Raw genomic sequence first — 25,032 nt, 5'->3', positions numbered from 1 at the left:
AAATAAGAAATCTGTCAGTGTTTATAGTTTAAACAGAGACTGTTGAACAAAAAAATAGAAGAAAAAAATTAAACATTGACAAGACATTGATAATAACAATGTGATGACAATTGAAATGTCTATGTTATGTTATTAAGAAAAAAAATAGTTTATTGTTTGCATATTGTTGAAAACATTGTTTTGAGATGAAAATTATCTAAAGAAAGGGAGATGTCAATAATTTACATGTACTTACCTGGAGTGCCCGAGGGTGGCGCTGTTACTAATTCCTACATGTGATCATCTGTACTTTGCACTTGACCCATGATATCAGATAAACATGGTTATTTTACCCGCATTCCAGCCACAAGAAAGGAAAGGTCAGTTATTTCCATTACGACCTAAACAACGTTAGAAATGGATAGTAGGATCCATCTCCCACTTGAGACTGGGAGATTTTAGAGATGCAAACATCTGAAACCTGTCATCTTATTAATGTGCTGATGAGTGGGGTTTTGAATATGTTGACTTGACCTGTATTTTACTACAGTACTTTTGAGCAGAAAGAGGAAAATAATAGAAAAATAATGTGAAATGCGCACTGACACGTCAGAAAAGTGAATGGACATGTAAACATTGAACAGTGCCATAACACTATCAAAATCAATTGGTTTGATTTGGTTTATAGTAGTAGCTGACAAATCATATTGTAAAATCTATGTAGGGGAAGGAAGTGAATGACTCATTTTCACTTGATTAAAAGGTCAATGTTTATCACGCCCTCACTTTCTCATTGGTTGTGAGTGGTGTTCCTCTTTCTCTATGAGAGTAGTGTGAATAGTAGGAGGGCCATTCCCCTACGTGAAGAGTTATCTAGTCTCTTTGTTTTCCTTCAGTCACTCAGGGGGAAAGTACCAGCCCAACCTGCCTCCTGTCCTGGACAGCTGCAGAGGAACACAGAGCCGAACACAGACATAAAGACGTCCTCGGATACAGACACAACACACACACAGCAGTGTTCTGAGGTTTCACAGCAGAGGAAGCCAAGAGGACAAACACACAGCGGCTCCATCTCTCGGTCTTCCTGCATTCCCTCTGCTGCATCTCAGGGGACTGAGGTTGCTCTGCCCCGAGCCTCTCTCTCCCCCACGGCCGGACGTTGCAGACTGATGATGCCGCAGCAGTCGATGGACCGCTGTGAGGTTTCAGAGAACTGCCACCATCATGGCCCCGGGGCCCAGGGGAGCCAGCGGCGCCTGGTCAGTGGACTCCTTCTCTGGGTCTGTCTCCTCACCGTCAGCCACGTGGTCTCCATCACCCTGCTCATCATCACCAGGCCACACGTACCGGTAAGACTGCTAACCTGCATAGACACACACACACACTTACACATACTCACTCTCTGGTGTGTGTTAAATATTTAATGCTGTTGCTAGAAAGTGAGGTTATCACCTATGAATTTATTGACAGTTGTAAATTAGCTGATAGTTGACAGTGAGAAGTTTGTCATGTGCAGTTATACTAGATTTTTTTTTGACAAAGAGCCCCTGACCATCACGACTTAGGGAGGGTCATAGTTAGTGAAATCAAGTTGAATTAAATCTGAGATATGTACTGTAGCTCACGGTGTAAATATAAGATGAGATCATGAAGTTGGATCAATGTGTGTCAATAGAGCGGTGTATTGTAGCTGTGGTAACACCTGCCTGTTGCACCTGTTGAGTACAAGCCTCTGAAGTGGTTTCAGTAGCATCACAGCTGGTGGGGGAAACGCATCACTATGTGTGGTATAGTACTGGTGACATCAGAACCCTGTTCTCCAATATGAAAGGGCTGGGTGTGTGCTACTGAATTATCAATGTGTGTATTACATTAACACTGTTTCATATAGCCTAGAGTAGCACTTAATACAAATGTTTTGCTCAGGCAAAATGTTGTTACTTACAACATAGTTACTGATGGGAAATATCACAACGATTGTCCTCTCTCCCTCCCCCAGCCTCTGTCAGAAATAGTTTCAGCTCCAAAACCCACAGCAGACTCATCTCCGGTAGGCTAACCACAAGATGGGTTTAAACATGTTTTCCAACCTCAAAACAAGTTTTGTCCCATGCAAACATTTTGTTCATTTTTGCCTCCTCCAAGACCGAGAGTAGTCATAACGTCATCATGATATTCTTGGCCTGCCAATGATGACAGGATATACAATAGACCAGGGTTTCCCAAAATCGGTCCTGGGGCCTCCCAGGGGTGCACGTTTTGGTTTTTGCCCTAGCACTACATAGCTGTAGTGCTGTAGTGCTAGGGCAAAAACCAAAACATGCACCCCTGGGAGGCCCCAGGACCGAGTTGGGAAACCCTGCAATAGATCATTTTGAATAGAATCCTAACACTTGAATGCATCATGGAAGGACCTGAGCCTAGGCTAGGTCATACCTCGTCAGTCCTGCTTTCTCTGTCTGACTCATCATCCTCCAGGCTCTCTGACAGTAGAGGACTCAACCACCAGCCTCACCGCACTGCAGGGAAGGGTGACATGTCATAACATCATAACCTCAGGCAGGGAAATGCCACTGTGCCACTTGTCTTCTCGACTTTCTCTTTTTTCATGATTTTCCTTCTCTGAAATCAGATTTCAATCTCTGTTTTACGATCATGAACGTGTGGCATACTCCATTAGTAAGTGTTAAGGGCGGTAACTAGTTCAAATTCATTCCTAAATGTGGTAGTCATCCAACATCTAGCCCAAATTTAGACACCTATATTAATTATTGTATTTATTAATAAGCCGGGTCTAAGGGCATTCCATACATCTTGCGAGAAATCTCCCAACCCGTTGCTGTACATGTTTTAGCAGCATGTGTCCGGTGTTGGATGGTGTCCGTAATCATTTCTGATGGAAACTTTGTTGTTTGCGTCGCTGAGCAGTGCCCAAGAAAGTATTCAATCCAATCGTTTGATGCAAACCCCACCCCCTCCAATTTAATTAAAATATGAATTCCCTAACTGAGCACTCACATGGCATGCTCTCGCCTCTAGACAGATAAACACAGACTGTCTGCAATCATTAAATTTCCTGTCGGTTCACGAGCACTAGCCAGAGGCTGCAATACACATCAATGTCCTTTTGTTGACCAGTGGGTGGGCTATTGAGCGTGAACCACAGGCAGGAAGTGGCATGACTTCGAACAGTCGGTTTACTTGTCTAGAGGCGAGTGTGTGCTATGCGAGCGCACAGTTGTGGAATCCATCTTTGAATTAGATTGGGGTGGGGGTAGCATAAAACAACTGGATTTTATACTTTCTTGGGCACTGCTCAGTGACGCAAACTACAAGCTTTCCATCAGAACTGTCTAACGATTTAGATGGCTACATTTGTCTAGCCATCGGTCATTGGGGGACCCCCAATGATTTTGTAAATCACTCTCACTCAGATATCATATTAACATAGAATTTCAGGAAATTTGCTTAAACTGCAAACATTTCTCTGCACCCTATGGCAAAATTTGTAGAATTGCAGGAAATGTACTCTAAAACTAAAACATTAGTGCTGCTGTCAAGAGTCCACCCCAACTACATTTCACTTAGGGCCCCCAAATGGGTCGGGCCAGCTCTGTCTGCATGTGTGGATATGGATGTGGGTATACAGACCTGCGAGCCACTGCAGCCCCTCATGATGAGTTCAGATTGTTTTTGGCCCCTATCCCCATCAAAGTTGCCCATCCTTGCCCTAGACGGAACATTACTGTTAAAATAACTGTACAAGTGACAGCAAACTTGGTAGGGCTATGTAACATCTAGACGTAAGTAATACAATAACTACACGTTCTACTATGCCCATTAAAGGGAAACAGTACAGTGGCAGATATATAAAAATCAAAAAAGCAACATTTATTAAGCTTAAGAGGTTTAGGTTTGCTTGTTGGACACTGCATAAATAAACAGTAAATATTCACTGAAATATAAAACGCACAACAGAATAAACAATCACCTTAATGGAGTCAGTCTGAGTCACTATACTGGTTGCACCCCCAAAGCCTCTCCAAACACAGAATGGTCTGCAACCAACTGAAAAATAAATCCACTATTGCAGTGGCAGCACAAACAATAAAACATTTGGAATATTGTCACACATATAGCAACATTGATACAGATAATGTAACAAACATACCTTCAGAGCACATTTGACCACACCCTATACACTTCTTCAAAAAGTCAGCATGGTTCTCAAAATGGTTGCCCTCGAACATAAACTTGCTCAGCACTAATACAGTGCAACCTCTCCAAATTCTCTTCACGGACAAAAAGCTCTCTTGAACAGATACCAAAAATGGTGGATAAATGAAGATAGTTTACTCAGGCCATTCTTCTTCTTCTATGGTATAATGGCGTTCGCAACAATTTGATGTGCATTCCACCACCTACTGTGCGGGTGAATAATAAGATCCCAAAAAATGAAATAATGTGGGTAAAAATAAATCAAATATCATACAAACTATCAAAAAAGAAATTAACTAAACATAATCCACCTGCTTTTCTGTTTAAAAAAAACAAAATTCTAGTCAGGTCCCTACACAGGCTCAAAAGACTCCTGTGAGGGTGGGACATTTCCTAGCGACAAAAGTCCTTGCAGTGCTTCTGCCGTGAAGTCTTGGAGCCCAACAACTTCGCCTGCAGATATAATGATGTCCAGCTTCTTGGACTTCTTAGACACTTGTGCTGTACAATTAATCACTGTGGCTATAAATGCCACAAAATCCCTTTCTTCACAATGAGTGGATCCAGATCACTCAATTGACTTAAAACACTAGCAACTGGTTGCAATGCATCCACCGCCATATCTTCAACACTGTTGCTTCTTGCTCCTTCGACTCTCTTCACCGCCTCCATATAAGAGATCTGCTGCACAGCCCTGATCCTTGACACCTCGACCTCCTTCACCCTAACAGGGAACTCAAGGAAGTCCGGAGAATGATCCCCACCACAGTTACATTTTCCATTGACAGATTCTTCAATACTATACTTCTCCAGTCTGCAAACATTTGACACGTGACCATTTCCTTTACAATTCCCACACTAATGCTTTGGACACAAATGCTCTCACCACATACCTCACATACTGTATCCAAGCTTCACATATTCAAGTAGAGTTTCCTCAAACAACAATCATTTCGATAGGCTTTTCTCCTTCCTTCCATTTACCCTACAGGTCAGGCGACGTGCACTGACCACTCCTGGGATTTTCTGACTAAGGTACTCGTCATATCCAGTACCAGTCAAAAGTTTGGACACACCTACTCATTCAAGGGTTTTTCTTTATTTTTTTTTACTATTTTCCACATTGTAGAATAATAGTGAAGACATAAAAACTATGAAATAACACATACAGTGGGGAGAACAAGTATTTGAAACACTGCCGATTTTGAAGATTTTCCTACTTACAAAGCATGTAGAGGTCTGTCATTTTTATCATAGGTACACTTCAACTGTGAGAGACGGAATCTAAAACAAAAATCCAGAAAATCACATTGTATGATTTTTAAGTAATTAATTTGCATTTTATTGCATGACATAAGTATTTGATACATCAGAAAAGCAGAACTTAATATTTGGTACAGAAACCTTTGTTTGCAATTACAGAGATCATACGTTTCCTGTAGGTCTTGACCAGGTTTGCACACACTGCAGCAGGGATTTTGGCCCACTCCTCCATACAGAACTTCTCCAGATCCTTCAGGTTTCGGGGCTGTCGCTGGGCAATACGGACTTTCAGCTCCCTCCAAAGATTTTCTATTGGGTTCAGGTCTGGAGACTGGCTAGGCCACTCCAGGACCTTGAGATGCTTCTTACGGAGCCACTCCTTAGTTGCCCTGGCTGTGTGTTTCGGGTCGTTGTCATGCTGGAAGACCCAGCCACGACCCATCTTCAATGCTCTTACTGAGGGAAGGAGGTTGTTGGCCAAGATCTCGCGATACATGGCCCCATCCATCCTCCCCTCAATGCGGTGCAGTCGTCCTGTCCCCTTTGCAGAAAAGCATCCCCAAAGAATGATGTTTCCACCTCCATGCTTCACGGTTGGGATGGTGTTCTTGGGGTTGTACTCATCCTTCTTCTTCCTCCAAACATGGCGAGTGGAGTTTAGACCAAAAAGCTCTATTTTTGTCTCAACAGACCACATGACCTTCTCCCATTCTTCCTCTGGATCATCCAGATGGTCATTGGCAAACTTCAGACGGGCCTGGACATGCGCTGGCTTGAGCAGGGGGACCTTGCGTGCGCTGCAGGATTTGAATCCATGACGGCGTAGTGTGTTACTAATGGTTTTCTTTGAGACTGTGGTCCCAGCTCTCTTCAGGTCATTGACCAGGTCCTGCCGTGTAGTTCTGGGCTGATCCCTCACCTTCCTCATGATCATTGATGCCCCACGAGGTGAGATCTTGCATGGAGCCCCAGACCGAGGGTGATTGACCGTCATCTTGAACTTCTTCCATTTTCTAATAATTGCACCAACAGTTGTTGCCTTCTCACCAAGCTGCTTGCCTATTGTCCTGTAGCCCATCCCGGCCTTGTGCAGGTCTACAATTTTATCCCTAATGTCCTTACACAGCTCTCTGGTCTTGGCCATTGTGGAGAGGTTGGAGTCTGTTTGATTGAGTGTGTGGACAGGTGTCTTTTATACAGGTAATGAGTTCAAACAGGTGCAGTTAATACAGGTAATGAGTGGAGAACAGGAGGGCTTCTTTAAAAAAAACTAACAGGTCTGTGAGAGCCGGAATTCTTACTGGTTGGTAGGTGATCAAATACTTATGTCATGCAATAAAATGCAAATTAATTACTTAAAACCGCATTGAGGGGAGGATGGATGGGGCCATGTATCGCGAGATCTTGGCCAACAACCTCCTTCCCTCAGTAAGAGCATTGAAAATGGGTCGTGGCTGGGTCTTCCAGCATGACAACGAACCGAAACACACAGCCAGGGCAACTAAGGAGTGGCTCCGTAAGAAGCATCTCAAGGTCCTGGAGTGGCCTAGCCAGTCTCCAGACCTGAACCCAATAGAAAATCTTTGGAGGGAGCTGAAAGTCCGTATTGCCCAGCGACAGCCCCGAAACCTGAAGGATCTGGAGAAGTTCTGTATGGAGGAGTGGGCCAAAATCCCTGCTGCAGTGTGTGCAAACCTGGTCAAGACCTACAGGAAACGTATGATCTCTGTAATTGCAAACAAAGGTTTCTGTACCAAATATTAAGTTCTGCTTTTCTGATGTATCAAATACTTATGTCATGCAATAAAATGCAAATTAATTACTTAAAAATCATACAATGTGATTTTCTGGATTTTTGTTTTAGATTCCGTCTCTCACAGTTGAAGTGTACCTATGATAAAAATGACAGACCTCTACATGCTTTGTAAGTAGGAAAACCTTCAAAATCTGCAGTGTATGAAATACTTGTTCTCCCCACTGTATGATAAGTTCATTAGAGTTACCAGCCTCAGAAATTGCAGCCCAAATAAATGCTTCACAGAGTTCAAGTAACAGACACATCTCAACATCAACTGTTCAGAGGAGACTGTGTGAATCAGGCCTTCATGGTCGATTGCTGCAAAGAAACCACTACTAAAGGACAACAATAGGAATAAGAGACTTGCTTGGGCCAAGAAACACGAGCGATGGACATTAGACTGGTGGAAATCTGTCCTTTGGTCTGATGAGTCCAAATGTGAGATTTTTGGTTCCAACCGCTGTGTCTTTGTGAGTCGCAGAGTAGGTGAACGGATATTCTCTGCACGTGTGGTTCCCACCGTGAAGCATGGAGGAGGAGGTGTGATGGTGTGGGGGTGCTTTGCTGGTGACACTGTCTGTGATTTATTTAGAATTCAAGGCACACTTAACCAGCATGGCTACCACAGCATTCTGCAGCGATACGCCATCCCATCTGGTTTGCGTGTAGTGGGACTATCATTTGTTTTTTCAATAGGACAATGACCCAACACACCTCCAGGCTGTGTAAGGGCAATTTGACCAAGAAGGAGAGTGATGGAGTGTTGCATCAGATGACCTGGCCTCCACAATCACCCAACCTCAACCCAATTGAGATGGTTTGGGATGAGATGGACCGCAGAGTGAAGGAAAAGCAGCCAACAAGTGCTCAGCATATGTGGGAACTCCTTCAAGACTGTTGGAAAAGCATTCCAGGTGAAGCTGGTTGAGAGAATGCCAAGAGTGTGCAAAGCTGTCATCAAGGCCAAGGGTGGCTACTTTAAAGAATCTAAAATCTAAAATATATTTTGATTTTCTTAACATTTTTTTGGTTACTACATGATTCCATATGTGTTATTTCATAGTTTTGATGTCTTCACTATTATTCTACAATGTAGAAAATAGTAAAAATAAAGAAAAACCCTTGAATGAGTAGGTGTGTCCAAACTTTTGACTGGTACTGTATATCCAACGAGACTCCAGCTATAACTCCTTTGTCAGGCACCCTGCACCGAAGATCAATAAATGTTACTTCAGACGTGGACAATTTTCAGATCCAGTGCACACTTCTTCTGTTCTTCATCAACACAATTAATCAAAACAAGGCCGCTTCTAGTCACCTTGATTGAATCCACCTTTCCCACTGCTTTCTTCACAGTCCTCGATATTACAAATGGATTTCCCAAATGAATCTACTTGTCCAAAAAACGCAGTCCAATAAGAAGTGCATTATGGGACTGGTCCTTGTCTTCTACTACAACTTTTGCTCATTTTGTTCCATTCTTTGATTTCACTATTTTCCGTTCATTATCACACACTTCACTTGCCATACTTTCAGATTCAAGCACAGTCACCATTTCCTCCACTCAGGCCATTTTCCATTGAATTATTTTTTGTCATTTTCAGTCTCTCATAGACACCAATGCAATGGCGTCTGGTCTGGTCTGGTCTGGTCTGGTCTGGTCTGGTCTGGTCTACTTAGTTCATTGCTCCATGCACAACCCCAGCAAGTTGGTGTTTCACTTCCTTTTCCGTCTCTGCAGCTACTGAGGGGTGCTTTTATACCTTCTTGCCTGTGCTTCCCTAAATAGGGTCTCCTGGGAAACATCGACAACAGCTGTAGTTTGTACCCTGTCACAGGTAAACAGGATAGTTTGAAGATCATACTTTGTTCCAAGGTTGGGGTCAATTCTATTTCAATTCCAGTCAATTCAGGAAGTACACTGAAATTCCAATTCCAGTTCCAATTATCTTCAATGCTTTTCAATGAGGAAAATCATTTTCTGAATTGACTGGAATTTAAATGGAATTGACCACAACCCTGCTTTGTTCTATTGTTAGGATTTGAGTCGTGTTGCTGGAATGCCCACCATTACTTCAGTGAGTAGAGAGATCAGTGACTAATTATGAATTCTGTCTGTCTCCACAGAGCATTCTCCTGGAGTCACCAAGAGTGCCACGGCAAATGCTCACCTTTGACGGTGAAAGTTCTTTGAACGTTCAGTCTCATTGAGTTTTTAAATGTAGTCACAATTCATTTATATTCCAACTCTTGCCACATTACTAATGCCAGTTTTCAACTTATCATCCACAGTTGATGGGGTCTCGGGGGCGAGAAGTGTGATCAAGTGGAAGACGCAGTCCAAGGCGAAGAATTTTGCCTCCCTAAATGGCGGATCCCTGACCATCAGCCAGGATGGTTGTTACTTCCTGTACCTTCAGGTGACTCTGGAGACACTCAGGCCCCAGAAAGTGTCTGGACAGTACATAGTGAGAGTGAACAAGACCAACGGAGTCCTGCTGGAGGGAAGGATAACCAACACCTCCCTCAGCACAGGGTTCCTGGGCAAGGTTGTGGATCTAGCAGCCTCTGACATCCTCACAGTCACCGTCTCCCCTGATGCCAGGATCAACACCACCGACACCGCCACATACCTGGGCATCATAGGGTCAAGATGATATCTGTAGATTCAATTGGATATAGACCCTCCCGTCTTCATAGACACATGCTGGGGGCTAGATCTTTAAGTCATTTGTTAGGGGTTGATTGAATAGATCCTGGGGATCTGGGGTCAACTGAGGTCAATCCATCATCCCACCACCTGTCAGAGAGATGTGACCATGTGGGAGACACTGTCACAAGGGATGGATATATTTGACTGAAACTGATTCAGTCGGACTCCCTGCTCATCAAAGAAGATTATTCCACTCCTTTATACTCTACCTAGCCTTCCAACTGGTTTTGAGCTGCAGAATTCTACTGATGTGTCTTGTATTGTTGGAAAAATATGTTTAAAACTATTGGCCATAATGGGTTATGGGTTGTATTATTACTTTAGCATTTTGCTCTCTTGGATGAAGTAACATTTTGTTTATCGCTCAAGATTATCGTTAGTACGTTTTTCCAGTAAATCTTTTTTTAAAGCTATGAATGAGGGGATTGTCTTATCAAGTCATGTGCACAGGGTTGTTGAGAGAATGCACAGTATCAACATATCTTTAATGTTTACTTTAATATTTGCATATTGCTTAGTATTTAAAATATTCATATATTTTTTTACCTATTTATGCCTTATTACAATATTATCTTATTATTTTCTTCTTATTTATTTTCTTTATCTATTTTGAAGGACATTTTGAGTATGTAGTAAGATGAGATGTAGAGATAACCAATGAATATATGTCAATAACCAGGTTTCCATTCAACCTTTTTATGCGAGTAAAGTACGTCAGATAAAACATTTAATGGCAAGCCTGGTGGAAACAGAAAATGTTTCAGTAAACGTTCCAAATCTAGACAAAACAAAATACGCTAGACAAGGTGGGATATCTTTGTGTTATGCGAGAAAATGGCGCCTTTATGCGCAAATATTGATGCAATAACCATCATATCGAAGTCACGCAACGATACATTGTGTGGTCCTCCCACTACGACTCGGGAAAGCATGCAGTTTATTAGGCTACAGATGAAATAAGTTATGATGAACTTCACAGGGTGGTGTCAAGGGTCTTATTCTGGTGATGATGATCGATTCTTTGCTGCCTTTTGACAATTACAAATAATATCGCATTTATCCAATAATCTCATAATGTAGGTAGCCTACCGCAATATTATCTGCGAGCTGTTGGCTAGAGCGCATGTGCCAAGACCAGAGCGGGCACATTTCCTACTCCATAAGTGGAGTTGAAAATGCGATGGAAACCCATTTAACTTGTATTTTTCATTCGGTAGGCTACATGAGAATTTAACAGCAACATTTATTTTTAAGTGCACTACGTTCTCAGTCACAGCCTTTCATCCACAAAAAAAAGTATGTTTGATGGAAACATCTCTGGTTGGAAAATGCGCATATCGTTTTATGCAGATTTTAGAATATTCGCATGAAAGTCTATCGCAAATTGGATGGAAACCTAGCTACTGTGTGACCGACTTTATAGCGCCAAATAAACTAGAAAAAAATGTACGTTGTTATGAATCCCACAACTAAAGTTCCCGCTGGGAAACATGAATGTAATCTATTATATTAAGAAAGCACTGGAATGTATTTTTTCTCTCCAAACAAATAAATGAAGTACAGTATTTGACTTGCATATGGCTTTTATTTCACCTTTACATGTATTTGTTGAAGCCACAATTACAGAAATTAGGACTAATTCATGACATGTTGTGAAGTTATATGAAAATAGACCACAACTAGATGAAGTATAATGGTGTCATACCAACGCTGTGGGGGGTGAGAGCTATGTTATAAACAGATGTGAAACCATCAGATGTGTATCATTACCAACAAAGTGAAATAAGGGTCATATAGGATCTTAATTTGATTACCCTGTTGCAGGAGAACTTGTAGTGTATTTGAGGTTTAAAAAGGCTTCTGAAGTTTGTGATTTCTTCACTTAAATGTCAGACTTGATTTCCCTACAAAAATGTCCATTAATTATAATCCACATAATAATTATAATTTCCTGGTGCTAAGGGATTATTTTCCTGCTGTAGCCAACTGGCTCAAATTAAGATCCTACATCTGTATAGTCTTGTGAGTTACTGAACCATGAGACCCCAGAGATCAAGTGAAAGTAGGAGGTCTTTACAGTGTATCCCCCACACCTTGGATGAATAATACATCGAAGGGCCCTCCCTTTAACTATGCTGTCGAGGAACAGACCCTCCAGTGGCTGAGAGCTAAGTACAGAAGACGTTATATTGGCTTATATTGCAAACTGTCACAGGGGTACCACACAACACATCAAATCAGTGATATGATTTACTTATATCTTTGCAGGGAAAGGGTTGTGTAGCGTAGCATCACTCATCACAACCCAGACACAACACACATTTTTTCCAGTTGTTGGTTTTTTCAATTTCAATGATAACCTTACATCTTTCTAACCATTGTAGCATTAGCTGTTAAAACCACGGGTTCCGATTACGCTGTGAGTTTATCCAGGATGCTGTCCCACGCAGACAGAGATCAGAGACTAGCGTCCACCCACTCCTTGGAGAGGTTACACGATGAAGCCTAGACTAGGTTTCTAAATGTGATTACTTTCCACTGCCGGATGTGAGGTTAAAGACAGGAGGTATGGCCAAGTCCACACGAGAGAGAAAGTGTTTTGTGTGTGTTTCAGTACAGATGCAGTCCGGGTCGCCTCTGCTTCTTATTTCCACGCACAAAGACGTCATCATGAAAGTTTCCTCCAAATGTTTATTTGCTCTTATCTTATCCCTCTGTCTCTCTTTCTATATCTCTCTCCCATCACTTACTTTCTCTCTTGTCTCTCTCTTTCTTTTTCCATCTCTCTTTCTTTCCATTAAGAATAAGATGCTGTTGTATTAGAAGGAGACACCAGGGAGCAGTGTTTAGCTTTAAGTAGGACCACATTTATTCTCTAGGGTCACACAAGGATTCACTGCCAATGTGACCTCTACTTTTTCTGCCCTGGATTTGCACCGACATTACAAGCCACAAGATCTTTCTCAACCCAGGTATTTCCAAAGGTTGTAGGAAACACATGATCCATAAAACTAACTGACAAATGTGACTGTGTTGCCTCTTCAAACTGCTATAGGCCTATTGTATAGATATTCCTTCATAAATCTTCCACTTCATGGTTGGTTGATGACTTCAGATGAAATGACTGCTATAGGCCTAAATGTTCCACATGCTTAGCTGAGCCATTAAGGACAGGATAAGTAGTCAAGAACAGTAAGAACTTGAAAATCCAACTGCATCTCATACAGTCATCTCTATCTTTCCATTTCTACCACAGAGTTACAGGGCATGGTTAGACCACTGAAGGTTGAAGATGTGGTGATGACTCATGTATGGACTCAGTCGTACACTTGTACACTGTAACATTATGACATGTCTCAACATGCTGATTTTATCTGTAGGCCTAAGTCAGGATGTGTCCCAAATGATACCCTATTCCCTATATATAGTGCACTACTTTTGACTAGAGCCCTATGGTCAAAAGTAGTGCACTATATAGGGAATGTGATGCCATTTGGGACGCAGACTTTGTGATCACAGAATTAGACATTCGTATGATTGAAATTAGACCTGGAGAAACACCAGCCAAGTTCATACCAGAACAGTGACACAAGTGTGTTTGATTAAACAAACATTTGGATCAATGTAGACATGACTACTGAGGGGGATGGGAATCAATATCATATTAACTGCTCATCTACCCCCCTTCACACGCACCCTACTTGGTTCGTAAATGTACTTGTCTCCAGTTCATGGGTTGGAAACTTCCAGAGAGAGAAAGGCCATGAATCAGCGAAACAACAGATGTACTGAGCTGCTTGCATCGCCCCCAGCCAGCACCCAGAACCCCCCTCCTCCACTTCCTCTTCAGTTTACTAATACACAACACACGCCTGCACTGTGGGAGACCTCAAAGAGCTGCTTCTTAGAATAGGACAAAGGTGAGAGGAAAGACAAAGACAAAGACAGAAAGATGTTCTCAGGAGGACAAAAACAAGCTGAACTCTAGAGTGTGAGTGAGTGAAATACTGTATGAATATATAGGTACAGTATTTGTATAATGTGAGTGTGAATGCATGTGATTTAATATAATACATTTTTCATTTAACCTTTATTTGAACAGGGATTCATGTTGAGGCCCAGGTCTCTTTGACAAATGAGCCCTGCAGAATAGAAACAGACATCAAATAGGAAATGCAGAGCCGGTTAGGAGAGACATTGGAAATGCATTTTGTTACGTGTTTTCAATCTATGAGGTCAGATACTTTTGATAGGGAAATAATATCAAAGCTGTGATCAAATGTGGTTAAAGCATTGCTCTAAAACCTGCACAGTGCAGTCTTCTCCTCTCTATCACCAGTAAACAAGTTAATCAGGTCAGGGAAACAAGATAATCATCTCTATGCGAACACAGGTCACATACAGTGGTTAGCGAATGTATTCACCCCCCTATTGCATGCAGAGCTACCTTTTGCAGCAATTACAGCTGCAAGTCTCTTGGGGTATGTCTCTACAAGCTTGGCACATCTAGCCACTGGGATTTTTGGCCATTCTTCAAGGCAAAACTGCTCCAGCTCCTTCAAGTTGGATGGGTTCCGCTGTTGTACAGCAATCTTTAAGTCATACCACAGATTCTCAATTGGATTGAGGTCTGGGCTTTGACTAGGCCATTCCAAGACATTTAAATGTTTCCCCTTAAACCACTCAAGTGTTGCTTTAGCAGTATGCTTAGGGTCATTGTCCTGCTGGAAGGTGAACCTCCATCCTAGTCTCAAATCGGCAGCAATAGCTTAGTGGTTAAGGGGCGTTGTGCCAGTAACCGAAAGGTCGCTGGTTCTAATCCCCGAGCCGACTAGGTGAAAGATCTGTCGATGTGCCCTTGAGCAAGGCACTTAACCCTAATTGCTCATGTAAGTCGCTCTGGATAAGAGCGTCTGCTAAAATGACTAAAAATAAAAAAATAAAAATAAAATAAATCTCTGGAAGACTGAAATAGGTTTCCTCAAGAATTTCCCTGTATTTAGCGCCATACATCATTCCTTCAATTCTGACCAGTTTCCCAGTCCCTGCCGATGAAAAACATATTTTTTTATAACCCAACCCTGATCTGTACTTCTCCACAAACTTTGTCCCTGACCTGTTTGGAGAGCTCCTTGGTCTTCATTGTGCCGCTTGCTTGGTGGTACCCCTTGCTTAGCGGTGTTACAGACTCTGGGGCCTTTCAGAACAGGTGTATATATACTGAGATCATGTGACAGATCATGTGACACTTAGATAGCACACAGGTGGACTTTATTTAACTAATTATGTGACTTCTGAAGGTAATTGGTTGCACCAGATCTTATTTAGGGGTTTCATAGCAAAGGGGGTGAATACATATGCATGCACCACTTTTCCAGTATTTATTTTTTAGAATTTTTTGAAACAAGTTATTTTTTTTATTTCACTTGACCAATTTGGACTATTTTGTGCATGTCCATTACATGAAATCCAAATAAAAATCCATTTAAATTACAGGTTGTAATGCAACAAAATAGAAAAAACGCCAAGGGGGATGAATACTTTGCAAGGCACTGTACTGTCATATACTCAGGTCGCATACCATACTCTTATCTATTACTGTTGATTTGAGACCTCTGAGATATTTGTCCTATATGTCAGTAAAATGGAGCAGAAATGAAAGACACTCTGTATAGGGGGGAATTATATGCTTTACTGTAACGCAGGTGGGTTGTTGGGGATGGGGGACGGTGAAAAGAGACGTGGTTTTCACCTCGTTGTGGTCGCAGGCTGACTGTCTAAAATGCAACTGAGTGGGTGCAGCATCCGCTGCTTCTGAAGCCACGCTCTAGACTCAGTTCCAGCACAGAAGTCCTGTAGTTACATTATGACTCTGTATGTCCATTTGTGATTACATGCCCGCATGCATATACTTTTGTGGATCAATTAAAGTAACAAATAATGCTCACACAGAATTGTAAGAAAGATAAAAAATGAAAAATGTATTTACTTGAATATTTGTAGGATGGAATATACAAAATACACAATATGTGGTACAGCTATAGCCTACTGCTTGCATAGCGTTGGCGTCCAAGAAGAAGAAAACAAACGTATATTTATTTAGATCTCTCACTATATATGGAAGTTGATTAGGCACATTTTCGGTAGGCCTACATGGAGGACAATGACTACTTTTAATTTTTATAAAATGTTAAATAAATAAAAATCACAAGAAAGTGAAATACAAGGTTTTTCTAGGACGCCGACAAACATTCATGTGCTGCACTGTCGAGGAGATTGAAATTAGTTAATTACTTGATCATTTTATAGCGGGTATACAAAGAGGGAAATGGATAGTCCAACATTTGACCTTATCATGAACACAATGAGGTGGCTTACATGCAATTTACCTGAATATCAGGTATTCCTAAATCGTTTCAATAATGTAGAATATATCTACATATCTCTGTTTCGAATTATCTAAATATCTAAATATTTTTCTCTATATCTATACAACATATTTCCTTATACTATTATGGATATATTATTTCTAATCAGGTCAATATAACAAACAAGTAAGAGTATAAAGAGATGATAGTCTGTAAATATGTGTTGAACACAAGGTAACGTTCACACAGTTCTTTCGTTCTTGTTCTTGAGGGCGGGCTATCAACATAATGTATTACCTTCTGACCAAAACCCCCGTCAATAACAACAACCCTACTTACAAAAGAGAAGTAACTGAGTGAATACAAACATCCCTAATAATGTTAACGCAAGAATATTCAGCACTTTCACTTTCACCAACAAAAAATTATGTGTTCTGCAAAAGCAAAATCAATCAATATATTATAATTGTATCCGATTTTATGATTTACCTTAGCAACAGGGCCGGATAATGCAGGGGTTTACCGGGGCTGAAACACCTGGGTCCAGGCCCATGGGGGGGCCAAGAAGCAGCACATTTGTTTGTGTGTTTTTAAATAAAAATGTATTTATTTTTATTATTAAGGAAATATAGACTGTATATATTATATACAGTGAGGGAAAAAAGTATTTGATCCCCTGCTGATTTTGTACGTTTGCCCACTGACAAAGAAATGATCAGTCTATAATTTTAATGGTAGGTTTATTTGAACAGTGAGGGACAGAATAACAACAAAAAAATCCAGAAAAACGCATGTCAATAATGTTATAAATTGATTTGCATTTTAATGAGGGAAATAAGTATTTGACCCCCTCTCAATCAGAAAGATTTCTGGCTCCCAGGTGTCTTTTATACAGGTAACGAGCTGAGATTAGGAGTACACTCTTAAAGGGAGTGCTCCTATTCTCAGCTTGTTACCTGTATAAAAGACACCTGTCCACAGAAGCAATCAATCAATCAGATTCCAAACTCTCCACCATGGCCAAGACTAAAGAGCTCTCCAATGATGTCAGGGACAAGATTGTAGACCTACACAAGGCTGGAATGGGCTACAAGACCATCGCCAAGCAGCTTGGTGAGAAGGTGACAACAGTTGGTGCGATTATTCGCAAATGGAAGAAACACAAAAGAACTGTCAGTCTCCCTCGGCCTGGGGCTCCATGCAAGATCTCACCTCGTGGAGTTGCAATGATCATGAGAACGGTGAGGAATCAGCCCAGAACTACACAGGAGGATCTTGTCAATGATCTCAAGGCAGCTGGGACCATAGTCACAAAAAAAATAAAATGGTAACACACTACGCCGTGAAGGACTGAAATCCTGCAGCGCCCGCAAGGTCCCCCTGCTCAAGAAAGCACATATACACGCCCGTCTGAAGTTTGCCAATGAACATCTGAATGATTCAGAGGAGAACTGGGTGAAAGTATTGTGGTCAGATGAGACCAAAATCGAGCTCTTTGGCATCAACTCAACTCGCCGAGTTTGGAGGAGGAGGAATGCTGCCTATGACCCCAAGAACACCATCCCCACCGTCAAACATGGAGGTGGAAACATTATGCTTTGGGGGTGTTTTTCTGCTAAGGGGACAGGACAACTTCACTGCATCAAAGGGACGATGGACGGGGCCATGTACCATCAAATCTTGGGTGAGAACCTGCTTCCCTCAGCCAGGGCATTGAAAATGGGTCGTGGATGGGTATTCCAGCATGACAATGACCCAAAACACACGGCCAAGGCAACAAAAGAGTGGCTCAAGAAGCAGCACATTAAGGTTCTGGAGTGGCCTAGCCAGTCTCCAGACCTTAATCCCATAGAAAATCTGTGGAGGGAGCTGAAGGTTTGAGTTGCCAAACGTCAGGCTCGAAACCTTAATGACTTGGAGAAGATCTGAAAAGAGGAGTGGGACAAAATCCCTCCTGAGATGTGTGCAAACCTGGTGGCCAACTACAAGAAACGTCTGACCTCTGTGATTGCCAACAAGGGTTTTGCCACCAAGTACTAAGTAATTTTTTGCAGAGGGGTCAAATACTTATTTCCCTCATTAAAATGCAAATCAATTTATAACATTTTTGACATGCGTTTGTCTGGATTTTTTGGTTGTTATTCTGTCTCTCACTGTTCAAATAAACCTACCATTAAAACTATAGACTGATCATGTCTTTGTCAGTGGACAAACGTACAAAATCAGCAGGGGATCAAATACTTTTTTCCCTCACTGTATGTAGCATTTATTTTATACTTTTTCACTAAAGACTCAGGAGCCCGCTCTCAATGGGTGTAGCTGCTGCCTGCTGCCGCTCTGCTAATCATCAGATGGGGGAGGAGAGGAGGTAGGGGGCCCACGTGGGTACCACTGTCTTGATTGGGTAATTGATTAATTTTTAAAAATCTAATTAAAAAATGCATAATAAATAAATATGACTGGTCGATTGTTTGAGTCAGGGACTGGGCCCAAGCCCGTAGTGGGCCCAAGAGGCAAAAAAATAAAAAAATAAAAAAAAATAATAATATATACAGTGAGGGATAAAAGTATTTGATCCCCTGCTGATTTTGTACGCTTGCCCACTGACAAAGAAATGATTAGTCTATCATTTTAATGGTTGGTTTATTTGAACAGTGAGAGACAGAATAACAACAAAAAAATCCAGAAAAATGCATGTCAAAAATGTTATAAATTGATTTGCATTTTAATGAGGGAAATAAGTATTTGACCCCCTCTCAATCAGAAAGATTTCTGGCTCCCAGGTGTATTTTATACAGGTAACAAACTGAGATTAGGAGCACACTCTTAAAGGGTGTGCTCCTAATCTCAGCTTGTTACCTGTATAAAAGACACCTGTCCACAGAAGCAATCAATCAATCAGATTCCAAACTCTCCACCATGGCCAAGACCAAAGAGCTCTCCAAGGATGTCAGGGACAAGATTGCAGACCTACACAAGGCTGGAATGGGCTACAACACCATCGCCAAGCAGCTTGGTGAGAAGGTGACAACAGTTGGTGCGTTTATTCGCAAATGGAAGAAACACAAAATAACTGTCAATCTCCCTCGACCTGGGGCTCCATGCAAGATCTCACCTCGTGGAGTTGCAATGATCATGAGAACGGTGAGGAATCAGCCCAGAACTACACGGGAGGATCTTGTCAATGATCTCAAGGCAGCTGGGACCATAGTCAACAAGAAAACAATTGGTAACACACTATGCCGTGAAGGACTGAAATCCTGCAGCTCCCGCAAGGTCCACCTGCTCAAGAAAGCACATATACAGGGCCGTCTGATGTTTGCCAATGAACATCTGAATGATTCAGAGGAGAACTGGGTGAAAGTGTTGTGGTCAGATGAGACCAAAATCGAGCTCTTTGGCATCAACTCAACTCGCCGTGTCTGGAGGAGGAGGAATGCTGCCTATGACCCCAAGAACACCATCCCCACCGTCAAACATGGAGGTGGAAACATTATGCTTTGGGGGTGTTTTTCTGCTAAGGGGACAGGACAACTTCACCGCATCAAAGGGACAATGGACGGGGCCATGTACCATCAAATCTTGAGTGAGAACCTCCTTCCCTCAGCCAGGGCATTGAAAATGGTTCGTGGATGGGTATTCCAGCATGACAATGACCCAAAACACACAGCCAAGGCAACAAAGGAGTGGCTCAAGAAGAAGCACATTAAGGTCCTGGAGTGGCCTAGCCAGTCTCCAGACCTTAATCCCATAGAAAATCTGTGGAGGGAGCTGAAGGTTCGAGTTGCCAAACGTCAGCCTCGAAACCTTAATGACTTGGAGAAGATCTGCAAAGAGGAGCGGAACAAAATCCCTCCTGAGATGTGTGCAAACCTGGTGGCCAAGTACAAGAAACGTCTGACCTCTGTGATTGCCAACAATGGTTTTGCCACCAAGGACTAAGTCATGTTTTGCAGAGAGGTCAAATACTTATTTCCCTCATTAAAATGCAAATCAATTTATAACATTTTTGACATACGTTTTTGTGGATTTTTTTGTTGTTATTCTGTCTCTCACTGTTCAAATAAACCTACCATTAAAATTTAGACTGATCATGACTTTGTCAGTGGGCAAACGTACAAAATCAGCAGGGGATCAAATACTTTTTTCCCCCTCTGTATATATAATAATGTTTTATCCAACCACAGGAGCCCACTCTCAATGTTCAAAATACACCAGAGAGCATAATTTAGCCACAGAAGATAAATAGTTTATAAAAAAATAACTATAGATTAAGATTTATCACAAGCACATACAGATATCTGCCCAAATGAAGGAAACACCAACAGAAAGTGTCTTAAAAGGCTGTTGCACCACCATGAGCTGCCAGAACAGCTTCAATGTGCCTTGGCACTGATTCTACAACTGGACCTAAACCATGCCAGGAAAATGTACCCCACACCATAACATACGGTATACCTTGTATTCCGTGTTTACTCAAGTGTTTCCTTTATTTTTGGCAGTTACTGGTATGCCTACAGTCAGGAAGGTCATGCACCCCAAATATAGGCTACAGCTTGTTGCATTGTGGCCATAGACATATACTCCATTGAAGTGTTTTGTAACATCTTACCCGGACAATTTGACCGTTAAACTCATTGGTACACTAGCAATGGATGCCAGTTCTGACTTGAATGGAAACTGCCATCTATGGATTATATTTCAATGGTTGGCTGCAGCTGTCGGTTTGCCTTTTGCAGATTTCAAAATTAAATCTTGGGAAAACACACAGTTTGGAAAGCAAATGCCTACTGTTGAAGATAAAATAATTTTTAGCTCAATTGGTAGAGCATAGTGCTTGTAACGCCAGGGTAGTGGGTTCGATCCCCGGGACCACCCATACATAAAAATTTATGCACGCATGACTGTCAGTCGCTTTGGATAAAAGCGTCTGCTAAATGGCATATTATATTATAAGACTAATATGTCTGTAGAACCAATATAACTCCCAATTTGTAGCTAACAGCAGCACTGTTTTTCAAAGTAGCTTATCTTGAGATAGGCTATTGCCACAACTAGCGCATCGGCCATCACCGTGAGTAGCCTATGGCTTCATCTTCATCATTAGGTGAGTCAGTGTGCTACTGGACATTTTATTTAGTAGCCTACTTGTAGCCTATGATATATATACTGTATATATATTGGCTCCTAATATTGTACAATCTGTGTGTCGCTTCATTGGCCTGGGCCATTGTTTGTTTGAATTCAAGACCAGATTGATCTCTGTTTGTCAGTGTCAGAGTAGCCACTCATTTCGATAATTTGTGTGGTATTAAAAAAAATTCATCTAACGTCTTCTGTCATGTAAATGACGTAGAATTTCATGAAATGCGCTATTAAAAGGCTGATTTTTTTCCGACCCTGTTAAAAAAATATCCCCATGTATGGAAATCCTAAAAACGCCTCAGCTCAACTGTATTATGGCTTTAATATAAAGGGGCTTTTTCTTCAACAGTAAATTTACCACGCATCAAATTGCATCTTGGTGCAAGGATTTGTTTACAGAAAATGATGGTGTGCCGGGAAGGGGGAAGGCCCTGCTTAGCAAAATTACATGTACATTGGCCTACAATATTATTATGCCTTAAACCAATGATAATCAGCCAGCTATCTAAAAAAAAGTATCTTTATCATCAACCCCAGGCGTATTATATCATATAGATACCAAACACGTTCTCTGTGGAACAGTGTATCCGAACTTGAGTGACATTTTTCACTTTGACAAAGATGGAGTCATCGTCAAAGAAGTGGAACACCCCTCCCAGGTAGCTGTTTGATGTGGACATCATTTTCCCAGACTTGGGGTGATATCTCATGGACTTAAGCAGTTCAATGTCCTTCCCAAGGTACCGTGGAGTAGTTTTGCAGACCGAATGTGTGAACGCACCATTGACCTCACTGAAGAAGACCTTAGAGTAGACGTAGTAGTACCCTTCCTTCTGGATGACAAGCTTCCCATCTTTGTACTCCATTTCATGGAGGAGCGGTTGTGGCTGCATATCCCATACCAAGACTCCATCTCCATGGGGAGCTTGAGGTCCAGCTGGAGAACAAAAACAGGACAATATGTGGCAAAAGTTGTTGTTTTCTGTCATAAGAGCTCATTTTCATTTATTTTCATGTACTATTTCATACACCATACTATCTTATGTACTACTACATACTTCTATTTCACCCTTTTTCTGTCATGACCAATGACTGAGAAACATTAATATAAAGGGTTGTGTGTAGTTGCAATGGCTTGGTGATGATGCTCTTACCTGTCAGATGTGCAACAGGTTTTGAAGGCAACACAACAGGGTTTGGTCTTGAAGTTGGGGGAACCTCTTTCGGATTGGCCTCTTGGTCTGTTTTGGGAACAACGTTTATGTTGATGTGATGTGCATTTTAGAAAGTGAATGATTCAGAAATAAATCAATCAAATGTGTATACTCGTAGTAGGGATACAATATATACAGTATCTTCTTCTACCAAAGATGAGTCCCTTGTCATTTTGTCACGGTGTTTGAACAAGATAAAAATATATAGTCTGGGACATACCTTGGATACTCATAGCAGCTGACCCTGACTCCGCCTGCATCTGAGAAAAGAGATATAATCATATTGAACACAGAGGTTTGTGGTAATACAGAACAGGCATGTGTGAGAATGTTAATTTGTTCATATTTAAGTGGTTCTTTAGGCCTTAAGCAATGTGACCTTTACATTTTATTAGATGATATGGAGGAAAGATAAACAGAACAGCTTATGGTTTCTGGTAATTAAACAAAGTAGATCAGCCATCCCATACCAGACCACCCTACCCCCTGTCTTCCCCTGTCAGTACATGTGCATGCAGCGAGAGACTAGGCTAGCTCTCTCCTCTTCCCAATAAACTACCGCACCATTGCCACTAGACTGGGTTAGGGGAAATGATGTCACATAAAGTTAAACGTAACCACAAGCACCTGACCAACCAACCATTTCTGTGGAACACGGAATGCTGGCCCCTGCTCCAGCAAGGTACGTCACTGAACATTCATATTCTTTGAAATGATGCCCAATTCTGAGATACTTCTCCATCTCAACTGTTGCCAAACGTACAAATATGAATAAAACTGTTTAATGCGTATATCAAGGGGAATCCCAACTCCAACTTTGGGAAAGAAACTGCTGACCATGACAGAACTTGACTAGAACGCTGTGTTGTCATAAGACCTGTTTGTACGTAAAGCAAAATTGACACGACAAAAAACCTACATCGTGGTGAATAATGCACTGGTAACTCGGAAGTTAATATTTGTTTCTCTTCCCTATAGACATGGAAAATTATTTCATAATCATAGTCTAACAAAACAACCAATTGTAGCATGGTTCCAATACTCCAAGTGCCATATCACCACACATTGCTCTATTCTGAACCAAGATACTGCCATAATACACATGGAGTAAAGGAACAAAAGCTAAAAGCCAACAGTAAATTACTACTTTGTACAAAATACATTGAGATCGGGAAAACCAAATATGACTTTTAAATTGTAATTATAATCTATAGGACTTTATTAATTGCATGTAGTGTCTTGTGTTTTTAAAGTATTGTCTTAATGTAACTGTGCATTCTGCATAAATTCAGTCTTGTCGACTGCGACTATGAAATAAATAAATACAAATTATTTCCCATATGATAATACAAATGGGTTGTACACATTTATTGGAGAGAGAGAAAGAACACATCAATTAATGACATTGTGAAAATGTATTCACTTTCATTTTGGAGTTAAAAAAATATGTTTCTGAGAATAGTGTATAGGTTGTGGGGTTGACAGCGAGACAGAGATTGGGGAAAATAGAACAGTGAGAGATGAAAGAACACAGTAGAAAGAATGCATAGTTGTTACTAGATATGTGTAGTGTGAGAGAGAGAGATGTGTGACAAGAGACTCTCAGGTGTTGAGGGAGATGAGACGGAGACGGAGACAAGGGTAGACAGCCACATCATGGTGATAATACTCACAGATCCCTGTGTGGAGTAGAGGTGGTAGATGAAGCAGGCCTCTATGGCCAAGCCACACAGAGCCAGACCAACCAGCAGGAACAGCAGGCTCTGGGTCACACCACCCCGACCAGGAGGTCTCGGTTTGGGGGGCAGAGGTGGGTAGGCTGCATGGCTATCCACCATGAACACGGAGGGGTACGGGACACCACCCTCAGCCATGATGTCCACAAAGTTATCTATCCGATCAGAGATTATAAGGAACTGAAAAAGGATCCTCCAAGAGATGGTCAAGTTGTACCCGAGTGAGGTCCACGCACCAGGGGTCCCAACACACAACGAGAGACACAGAGAGATTTGGTCCTAGAGCAAAAGACCAAGCACTAGTGTGGGTTGTACAGTATGACTCCTCAGGTCGTCTTGTCGGCAGACAAGTAGTGGAAGAAATAAAAGCCACCTCCAGATATGTGAAATCCGGAAATCCTTCACAGAAACGACTACCTCCCCAAAGAGTAGTCACAGAAAGCTAAACTTGTCTTAACCAAACTAAATCTTAACAGAGAGAGAACTGTTACCTCTGGTGTTAAGTTTCAATCAGTCAGATATAGCAAGACAAATGCAAATGAGCATCCTATAGAGTGACCATGCACTGTGAATGATCACCTCCCCACTACAACCTCCC

The 25,032-nt window shown here is 41.6% G+C and overlaps 2 protein-coding genes across 2 annotated transcripts; one reads left to right on the top strand and one right to left on the bottom strand.

Annotated features, from left to right (window-relative positions):
• Positions 1-326: 326 nt before the first annotated feature.
• On the top strand, positions 327-11,511 carry LOC311148300 (uncharacterized protein). Its single transcript, XM_084185216.1, has 4 exons — positions 327-359; positions 876-1,328; positions 9,386-9,437; positions 9,551-11,511. Exons 2-4 carry the CDS (start codon positions 1,149-1,151, stop codon positions 9,913-9,915), a joined length of 597 nt encoding a protein of 198 aa, XP_084041342.1. The 5' UTR covers positions 327-359; positions 876-1,148; the 3' UTR covers positions 9,916-11,511.
• A 10,459-nt stretch (positions 11,512-21,970) lies between these two features.
• LOC311144517 (tumor necrosis factor ligand superfamily member 14-like) lies at positions 21,971-24,623 on the bottom strand. Its single transcript, XM_084180543.1, has 4 exons — positions 24,372-24,623; positions 22,919-22,952; positions 22,639-22,725; positions 21,971-22,421 (listed from the first exon to the last, which is right to left on the bottom strand). Exons 1-4 carry the CDS (start codon positions 24,570-24,572, stop codon positions 22,027-22,029), a joined length of 717 nt encoding a protein of 238 aa, XP_084036669.1. The 5' UTR covers positions 24,573-24,623; the 3' UTR covers positions 21,971-22,026.
• Between the last annotated feature and the right edge of the window lie 409 nt (positions 24,624-25,032).

Source organism: Coregonus lavaretus (assembly GCF_964263955.1).
Source record: "Coregonus lavaretus genome assembly, chromosome: 2".
Taxonomy (NCBI): Eukaryota; Metazoa; Chordata; class Actinopteri; order Salmoniformes; family Salmonidae; genus Coregonus; species Coregonus lavaretus.
The sequence above is the reverse complement of the archived record's forward strand: the minus strand, read 5'-3'. Positions and strand labels throughout refer to the sequence as shown.